Source organism: Adiantum capillus-veneris, chromosome 24 (assembly GCF_014529385.1).
Source record: "Adiantum capillus-veneris isolate H3 chromosome 24, ASM1452938v2, whole genome shotgun sequence".
In the NCBI taxonomy this organism is placed as follows: domain Eukaryota; kingdom Viridiplantae; phylum Streptophyta; class Polypodiopsida; order Polypodiales; family Pteridaceae; genus Adiantum; species Adiantum capillus-veneris.
This window is the reverse complement of record NC_140954.1, coordinates 29,875,576-29,885,415: the sequence shown is the minus strand read 5'-3', so window position 1 is coordinate 29,885,415 and position 9,840 is coordinate 29,875,576. Positions and strand designations below refer to the sequence as shown.

At 44.8% G+C, this 9,840-nt stretch overlaps 1 protein-coding gene and 2 pseudogenes across 1 annotated transcript; all 3 read left to right on the top strand.

The window, feature by feature from the left end:
- Nucleotides 1-207: 207 nt before the first annotated feature.
- LOC147426152 (uncharacterized) lies at nucleotides 208-927 on the top strand (annotated as a pseudogene).
- Nucleotides 928-1,300: 373 nt separating this feature from the next.
- Nucleotides 1,301-1,844, top strand: LOC147426151 (mitochondrial adenine nucleotide transporter ADNT1-like). Its single transcript, XM_086498442.1, has 2 exons — nucleotides 1,301-1,322; nucleotides 1,485-1,844. Exons 1-2 carry the CDS (start codon nucleotides 1,301-1,303, stop codon nucleotides 1,808-1,810), a joined length of 348 nt encoding a protein of 115 aa, XP_086354568.1. The 3' UTR covers nucleotides 1,811-1,844.
- Nucleotides 1,845-2,127: 283 nt separating this feature from the next.
- On the top strand, nucleotides 2,128-2,634 carry LOC147426150 (mitochondrial adenine nucleotide transporter ADNT1 pseudogene; annotated as a pseudogene).
- The last annotated feature ends 7,206 nt before the right edge of the window (nucleotides 2,635-9,840 follow it).

Here is a 9,840-nt window from a genome sequence, read left to right as displayed (position 1 = left end):
TTATCTTCACTGACACAATGATTCTCCATCCCATGGTTCAAAAGAAGGAAGTGCATGCATCGAAAAATAGCAGCTGGATCATCTCATGAGAGAGAGAGAGAGAGAGAGAGAGAGAGAGAGAGAGAGAGAGAGAGAGAGAGAGAGAGAGAGAGAGAGAGAGAGAGAGAGAGAGAGAGAGAGAGAGAGAGAGAGAAAGAGAGCTATTGCATGTTAGAACCCAGCATGGCGGACGTCCTTCAAGAAATATACGTTAGCTTCATGCAAGCAATTTCATCAGCATTGCCGTAGGAAATGGAGCTCTGACCTCTCTCTCCACGCCCAGCACACCCTTGTAAGGTTTTCCAGCTTTCTTGTCAGTGGCCCATTTGTGCATGCTTCGGGGCTTCCCGTGGAACTTTCTTCTTGAGGAGAGCAACCGGAGATGGCAATAAAAGCACCGGGTCCCCCACCGTCCTCCCATCTAGCGAGTGGCTTGAGAACGTTTCCATTCTTACTTTCGAAGATCTATCTAAGCACTATGACTCTGTTCTTTTCAAAGAAGAGGCACATCCATCGACATTTCTTGCAAATGTTATGTCAACCACTATTTACACAGTGCAAAGAGGTCAACGCTGGAAGGAGATTGATCACCATTTTATTCATATCTCAGGATTGTCGTTGATAAATGAGAATCTGGAGTGTATTGAAGTCTTATCTAATTAGAAAGACATATCCAAAGCGACCAATGGGTTGAATTCAAAAGTTCAAGAGGTCATGAGTAGCCCTCCCATAACCTTACCTATAGACAAGACGGTGTCAGATGCTGCAATCTTGATATTGAAGCACAAGATATATCGAATTCTTATTGTCAATCATTCAAGACAAGTTGTTGGTATTGTCACCAGGACGGACATATTGAGGGCATTGCAGGGGAAATCGTCTTCATGAGTGATCGGTGATTAAGTTGGGCTAAAGAAAGCAACACAAACTGTCTAGTATGATGGGATACATACTTTAGTCTTAGGTCACATGCAAAGTCAGTTGGTTTACTAGAACAAAGTTGATGCGGTCTTGTGAGTCAAAGTGTGGCTTTTACTATTTTCAAATTTTGTAAGATCCATGTGTCATGTAAACACTTATGATTGTACTTGTATTGTGTGGACTTGCCTTGAGAGAAACTGATTGATGAGAAGCTTATTTTAAGGGTAGAGAGAGAGAGAGAGAGAGAGAGAGAGAGAGAGAGAGAGAGAGAGAGAGAGAGAGAGAGAGAGCTTTGTTGTGCCCTAAATCACCAGCAACCACCATCCATCCTTTTTCCTACATGTTTCTCATTGCAGCAGCAGGTGTGGCAGCGGCTTCCAGCTGAAGGCGCCTTTGTCCTTTTTCTCAACTCGCTCGCCCCACCCAAGTGGCTCTTTCTCTCCTTCCCTTTCATGACTCGACTTGCCTCCATTAGCTTCCTGGATTGTTGCTTTGCCCTAGTTCTCCATGGTTTCTCCGGACAGAGGCCACAACTTCCAGGATACAAAAGGAGCATGCACGGTGTCATAACATCACGGAAGAGGAGATTGCCTCTCATGGGAACATTGCCTTTTGCCAGAGATATCTCCTTTATGCTTCTGGGGAAGAATCGACTGCCTCCACACTTGCAACTCTTGCTGAAGAAGCAAAACTTGCAACTGCTAAATTCAAGGCTCTAGGAGATAAAGCGCTGGCCGTTTGCAAGTCTCTCATTGCTAGAGGTGTGGCTGGTGGAGTTTCACGAAGTGCTGTGGCTCCACTTCAACGATTAAAGATTCTTCTTCAAGTTCAAAATCCACTGAAGCTTTAATATAATGGCATGGTACAAGGCTTGAAGTACATTTGGTCAATGAAGGCTTATCTGGATTTTTCAAAGGGAATGGAACAAATTGTGCTTGAATAATTCCTAACTCTGCTGTGAAGATTTACAATTATGAACAAGCTTCAAGTGAAATTTTGTGGTTGTACAGGAGGGAGACTGGGCGAGAGGATACTGAGCTTAAACCATTACTAAGACTTGGAGCTGGTGCATGTGTTGAAATTATTGTAATATCTGCCACGTATCCTATGGACATGGTTCAGGGTAGGCTTACAATGCAGACAATGCACTATCAAGGAATGTTCCATGCAGCGTAAACGATAATGAAAGAGGAAGGACCATTAGCGGTCTACAAAGGCTGGTTGCCATCTGTTATTGGTGTGATCCCGTCCGTGGGTTTAAATTTTGCGGTATACGAATCACTCAAAGACTGGCTGGTGAAGAGGAACATAGCAAGCAAGCCAAAAGAGAATGTTGATTTGAGCATCCTTACAAAACTTGGATGTGGAGATGCAGCAGGTATAGTGGAGCCGACCGTAGCATATCCACTTGATGTGGTACGGAGGAGGATGCATATGATGGGATGGAAGGATGCCTCCTCTATCATCACTGCGGATGGTCAAATGAAAACACCGGTTCAGTACACTGGGATGATTGATGCTTTTTGGAAGACTATTCAAAATGAAGGCTTTGGAGCCTTGTTCAAAGGCGTGATTCCGAATTCTATCAAGGTTGTTCCTTCTATTGCTTTGGCATTTGTGACATACGAGGCGATGAAGGATCTTCTTGAAGTCAAATTCCAAATATCAAATTAAGTGAATCTGCAATCTGTAATAGCAATAAGGTAGAAGAGATTGTAAATGGACAAACGATTTGAAAGCACATCGGCCGTATTACCGATTTGTAAGAGTCTCTAATTTTTTAAAGAAGGGAAATTTAAATGATAAGTTTGGGTGAGCGCTAGTCTGGTGCTTTCATATCAAAAAACAAAGAGAGAGGGAGGGAGAGAGAGAAGTGTGATTTAGTAGTTGCGCCTCTTCGGAGGTCTCCTTTTGTTGCCTCCACCCGTTGTCAGGAGTTTTTTGGAGCAAGGGATTGCGCATATGTACATACCCATGCATGGTGCATCAAATAAAGAATTGCCCATTTTTCAGAGCCAGGTGGTTACGTGGGGCCCACATGTGTACAGGTAGGACATCATGTACATAGTGCATCGATTTTCATCGTTATCAGTACTAGTGTGTTTTTTCTACAATAATGAGGAGTTGGTAGTGCGTAAAACTTCTCGAGGAAGCTATCCGCGGGTCGATGACATGAGGTAAGCAGGTGCGTCAGATGGCATCTAGTGGCGTCAGGAGGCCGAACGGGGTCAATACTTGCACGTGGATGAATACGGACACAACGTGGGTGTTTTCTTGTGAGAGTTATGCAGAAAGGTCATTATAGGACCACGTTTTGGGGCCACTTCACGTGGTTTCGAGATGCATTATTGAAAAGAAACGAGTGCCAGGTGTGCGCATGGATGCAGCAGGGTGACAACTATGCACTGCGAGGTCAGTTTTTGGCCTGTTCGGGGTCCGTTTGAGGTCATCTAAAAGGCCAAGGGTGCCCAACTAAAAAATCTGAGTGTGGGAACTGAAAAAACTGAGAGAAGACCAGAAAAAACGTGGAGAAGAGAGGAGGAACAACCGCAGGTGTGTTTTTGGTGTTTTTGGAGCCTGTTTTGGCCGTAAACTGCTCATCCGAGGTCGGATTTGAGCACTTTCACATTGTAGACTGGGGTTTTGCGCTGTTCCGGACGCGATGGCACTGTCCATTTTTCCAAATTCCTCACTCTTTTCCTGCTGTTTTTCTGTGTAAGTTTCTCCTATGAGCGAAGTTTCTGCTCTAGTTTGTGATTGTATCTGGCTTATTTTACCCATATTGTGTGAGCTATTTTCCCCATTGGTGTTGGCCCAAGCTCAATTGTATCTAAACATCAGAAATTCTCCTCTTTTGAGCTGAGTTTTTTGGGTGTGTGTGTGTGTCTGTGTGGAGTGGACAAGTGGATAGTCTCTCTCCTCTCACTCCAGAGGTGTGTTCCCTGTCTCGGCCAGGTGTGTTGTCTAAGCCGAGTGGTGCCCCATAGTGTGTGTGTGTATCTTCCCAAGAGTGTGTGTCGGGTCGTTATAGAGGCGTTGTGTGTGTTTTCATCCCGCTCACATTCTTTTGGTGCCCCCACGGAGGATCTTCTTCGAGTACCTTCTGCTTCGAGCTTCAAGCTTCGAGATTCGGGATTACAGGTTGCAGGTTGCAGATTACAGGTTAGAGGTTACAGGTTACAGGGACAGGTACAGGTACAGGTGATTCACATAGGTACAGGTAGCTGGAGTACAGTGATATACTAGCATTGGTGTCATTTACAGTTGTTGTGGGTATGCATCACTTGGCGCCTATTTGAGCGCATTGTCTGTTGGATTGTACGTTACTTGTGGAAATTGCCATTGTACGCATTTGTGGAGCCATACTTGGTTGTATTTGGCAGTCCCAGCCATTTCTGAGACTTGGTCTGGAAGATAGTCATTTCTGAGACTTGACTATATGTGATTTGCATTAGCCTTCGTGTGAGGGTCGATAGCGTGAGGTTTTTATTGAGCTGGGGGATTCTCAAATGTGGAGATCCTTTCGGTGATATAGGTAGCTGGAGCACCCTTTTTGTGACCTTGCCATAGGCTATGTACTAGTGAGTCCTACTTGATGCTCGGGTTCTATTGTTGACAGTTTATGCATACATAGACAGTCTATATTTTGGGTTCCTACTACTCTACTTCTGGGGAAACTCTGTCGAAATTTTCCCAAGTTATGATGGCTGGTTTTTTGGTATTTTGAGCCATTTATGCTATTATGTTGCTGAAAGTTTGGCAAAATCAGAGGTTGAGTCAGGTGTGCCTTCTTGGGAGCTTCATGGTTGGCTTTAATGGATGATCAAAATGGCCCTCAGTTCACTCCTTTTCATTTAACTCAAAGAATTCAGATTAATGTTCATGTGTCCAGGAAGATCTGTTTCCAGCAGCGCATAGTCTTTATGTTTGGGCCAAGAAGATTGAGAGAGATCCTGGAATGTCCTTTGCCTGTTGTCATTCCGATGATTAACTATGAAAACTCATTTGATGTGCATGTGTTTGTTCTCATCTAAAGCTGAGCTCCATTGAAGTTTCTGGGGATTGGGTAGTGAAAAGTTTTGGGTTCTTGCACGTGTGTTCGAAGGGGTTCTCAAAGCATCATAATTTGGGTAGCCATGGCTTTCTCTTATCCGGAGTTTCATGGAAGAAGTGATGAAGATGTGGAAGAATTTTTGGAAAAGATGGAGGTTGCCTGCATTAGCAACCAGATTCATGACCCTACGCAAATGTTACGCCTTCTCCAAATTTGTTTGAAGAGTGATGCACGAGTTTGGTCTAAAGCATTTGAAGAGGAGTTGCGTGTGGCTGATCCACCTGTAAGGTTGAGTTGGGACAATCTACGACATGGGTTGCAAGTGGAGTTTGTGAAGATAGAAGATCCTGACAAGGTGTGGCAAGAAGTACAAGGTTTGGTGCAGAAGGAAGGTGAGCCAGTAGATGCGTACATACGTAAGTTTTCATTGGCATGGGAGCGAATGTGCAAGGCTTTAGCACCACAGGTATCCCCGCCTGACATGATGAAGAAGGACAGGTTCTTGGCTGGTCTTTGGGAGAATATACGTTGGAGAGTGGAGCTAAAGAAGCCTAGGACATATGAGGATGCACTAGAGGTAGCAAGGAACAAAGAGTGGAAGCTGAGGAAAATGAGCCAGTTAGGGGTGGATTCTTTGCCAATGAGGTCTGAATTTCAGCCTATAGAGTCTCTACAGGGGCGCATGTCAGGGGTTCATCATGAACCAGTGGTTCCTGTTACTACTCAGGTTATGCCAGCAGTGGTCACTACAGCAGTGCAAGATGATGGGCTAAGGCAAGACATGAGGCAAATGGTAGATTTGATGAAGAATCTCAGCCTAAACATGCTAGGTCAAGTGGGAAATAATCGAGGTCGAGGGAGGTTTTCAAATCAGCCAGGAGGTGAAGAAAGGCCTAGGAATGGTGTTGGACAAAGCAATGGTAGGTTTTGGAGGCAGACGCCCACATGTTATAATTGTGGAGAGTTGGGTCACATCAGCCCGCAATGTGATAAGCCACCAAGGATGGGGGGAGACATGTATCCATTGCCAAGACAGGTGCTAACTAGGTCAAATGATTATGGCATCGAAATTAAGGGAGATGAAGGAACCAGTGGACTGACCCAGGAGGAAAAGGGAAAGACAAAAGTGCTAAGTGTAGTCACCTTGGAGAAGGCATCAAAGCTAGAGGATACATTAGTGATGCCTATTGGGAAGAGGACCACAGAGGATAAGGAAGGAAGAAGTGCCCCAGGTCCTAGTAAGAAGAAAGGAAAGAGCCATGAAGGCGAGGATGTCAAGGCCAAGAGGAAAAGGAGAGCTCGTCGAAAGTTTCATGTTTCAAATTTTCCACTAGGGGATGGGCAATTAAGCTATGACTTGAAGGAGGATCTGACGAGCAGGAAGGCAGATGTTACTTTTGGTCATCTTATAGAGATGGTGCCTAAGCTAAAGCGACAGTGGAAGAGGATGGTTAACCCAATGGAGAAAGAGCCAGAGAGAGGTTCAGTGAAGGTGTTGGCAATGGATGAGCTACCAGACATTTGTCCAATAGTAGATGTGTGGCATAAAAGGAAAAATTTGGGACAAGGTTATGTGGATGGCGGAGCCCAAATATGCGTCATAACACACTCATGCGTTGAGAAGATGGGTCTCACAGTGGCTGGGGTGTCAGGTTTTCGGATCAGATTGGCAAACCATCAAAAAGTAAAATGCTTGGGTGTTGTAAAGAGCTTAGAAGTGGAGGCATATGATGCAAAGGCAGTGGTTGATTTTCATGTGATGCCAGTGTTAGGAAATAAGACGTAGCTAAATAGATAATTGAGTAGATTACTTAATGGAGAGAGAAAAATTTATATACACGAGATTATAGTGTAGAGAGAGAGAGAGAGAGAGAGAGAGTACACACGATATACGTGGTTCACCCAATGTGGGCTACGTCCACGGGAAAGCAGCCACTCAATGGCTTTGGTACTTCAAAACAAGAAGTAGTTTACAAAGGGATTATACCCTTAATGGAGCTCCCGCCTTGCTTCACTCTCACCACCTCACACTCACCTTGTTGCATCAACTTCACACTATTAAAATGTGTGTAGAAATGGCCTCCTTTTATAGGCCAAAAGGGCTGCCCTCTCTTATGAGAGACAGCCATGTGTAGCCGCCCTTGTGCGAATAAGTCCAAATCGGACCCTCCAATCCGCCCATGTGTGGCCGCCCTTGAGAAGACAAGTCCGCTTTTGAATTCGGCCACCGGCCACCGGCCATTGACTTCCGACCACCGGCCACCGGCCATTGACTTCCGACCACCGGCCATTGGCCATTGACTACCGGCCACCGGCCAACCGACCGGTTGTTTTCCGACCACTTTCCGACCGCCGTCCGGCCATAATATTCCGGCGAAAAGGAATATTCCGGCGAAAAAGGTCTCGGGGGCCTCCGCCCCCGAGGCCTTTAAAGTTGCCCCTGATTCTTGTCCGTGAAAATTTTGGTTTCCGGTGAGTGATTTTCCTTCACGCACGATGGCTTCTCCTCATAATGGGGGCCTTACAAATGTGCGCTTTTACCGCAGAAAATTACAAGGGTAAATCGGGCTCCATACTTAACAGCCAGCAGGGTTGGGAGCATATCCTATTATACTGGGCAGACCATGGTTACGTGCAGTGGGAGCTGTTCAAGATTGGCGACATGGTACGATTAGCCTCTATGGAAAGACAGGTACCAAGAAGCTTTATAATATGGACACAAGGAAACGATTAGAGGAGCTTTATGAAGATGAGGATGAGTCTAGTGATGAAGACTCTTCCACGGTGACAGATGAGGACAGTGATAGCACTACCAGCAGTGATGAGGATGCTGATGTTGCATTTCTTTTGATGGATAAAGAAATCCAGGAGTGTGGTTTAGTCGCATTTGCAAATGAAGTTGAAGATGAAAGTGAAGGGCCTTATGAAGTGATTGAAGGGCTTATGAAAACCAAGGTTGAGTTGTCAAAGAAGCAGGAATTAATGACACAAATGATTAGTGGAGACCTCTCAGCTATGGAGAAGGATATATATTTGCACATGCTGGCTAGTTTTCCTGATTTGTTCATTAATTCATATGAAGAGATCAGAGGGTTCAAGGGTGAAGAGATGCATATAGAGCTGAAAGAAGGTGCTAAGCCAGTGCGGCAAAGGCTAAGAAGGATGGGTGAAGAGCAAATGGAAGCCTTGCGAGAAGAGGTGGACAAGTTGTTGAAGGCAGGGTTCATAGTTCCAGTGGAGACCACAGAATGGGTGAGTCCAGTTGTAGTCAGTCCAAAGAAGGATGGGAAGTGGAGAATTTGTGTGGATTTTAAACCCTTAAACGCAGCCACTAAGAAGAACCCATATCCTCTTCCATTCATCGATCAGATCTTGGATTCAGTGGCAGGTTATGAGAGGTACAGTGTGTGTGATGGTTTTTCAGGCTATTTTCAATTGAAGATTGCTCTTAAAGACCGCACAAAGACAACTTTTATTACGCCATGGGGCTGCTATTGCTACACAGTATTGCCATTTGGGTTGTCAAATGGACCTTCCTTCTATCAAGAGAGAGCAAATTGGGTGTTGGAACCATTCATTGGTAGTTGTGTTAAAGCTTTTATGGATGACTTCTGTGTCTATAGCAGTAGGGCTGATCACCATGAGAAGCTGCAGATGGTATTGGCTCGATATGATGAATGTGGAGGACAGCTAAATCCAAAGAAATTTCATCTAGCACAGCCAAGGGTGAAGTTATTGGGCCATATGGTGTCAGAAAATGGCATTGAGGCTGATCCAGATAAGGTGAAGTCTATTATTCTTCTTCCATCACCTATGAGTACGAAGCAATTGGCAACCTTTATACACAAAGTGAAGTACATGGCACGGTTTATTCCATTGTCTTCACAGCTTCTTTATCCATTACAGCAAGTGGCAAAGCATGATCCATTGCAATGGGATGACAAGTGTGAAGAAGTGTTTCAAGAGGTGAAAGAGGTGTTAGGGGGGTTGTCAGCCATGCAGGCTCCTGATTGGGAGAAAGTTTTTAATGTAAATCCATCAGTAGGGGATGATGCCATTGGAGCCATGCTATTGCAAAAGGGGAAGGGCAGCCATTATATGAGGCCAGTGTATTGTGCAAGCCGAGTGAAGTTGGTAGCGGAGAGAAAGTTATCGGAAGTAGAGCTAGTGATGGCCAGTGTAATATTTGCTTGTCGACGATTTCGTCATTACTTGCTACCACGGCCTTTTGTTTTCTTGACGAGTTATGCCTTTTTGCCACAGTTAATTAATGGTACTAACATGTCAAATGTGGTGAAGAAATGGGTAATTGAGCTGCAAGAGTTTGAGTTCTCTTTTCTAGTGGAAGATAGTACAAGGGCTACCCTAGATGATTTGTTGACCTACAAGGAGAATCCCCTTATTGTTAAGGAAGAGGTGGTGAGAAAGGTAGTTGAAGAAGTGCCACAGATCAGCAATGCACATGTGTTGTTCTTTGATGGTTCATACAGAAAGAGCCACGATGTAGCTTCAGGGGGTATAGCACTTTATGATCCAGAGGGGAAGCTAGTATGCAAGAGAGGGTTCAAATTGGATGCGCATAGTAACAATGAGGCTGAATATGCTACATTGGAAGCCGGATTACACATTTGTTTGAAGCATGGGGTTCGAAGGTTGAGCATAAAAGGTGATTCCTTGTTAGTGGTGAAGCAAGTGCTGGGTGTGTGGAAGAGCAAGAACACCTCATTGAAGGAAATGTGCTTCAGAATTAAAGGCCTGTTAAAAAAGTTTGAAGCATGGAGCATCAAACACATTGAACGTGCTCTAAATGGAGAGGCACATGAAGC

Coding starts and splice junctions, on each gene's coding strand:
- LOC147426151 (XM_086498442.1), top strand. CDS start 1,301: ATGTTTCTCATTGCAGCAGCAG. Junction 1,323..1,484: donor GTTTCTCATTGCAGCAGCAG/GTGTGGCAGCGG, acceptor TTCTCCGGACAG/AGGCCACAACTTCCAGGATA.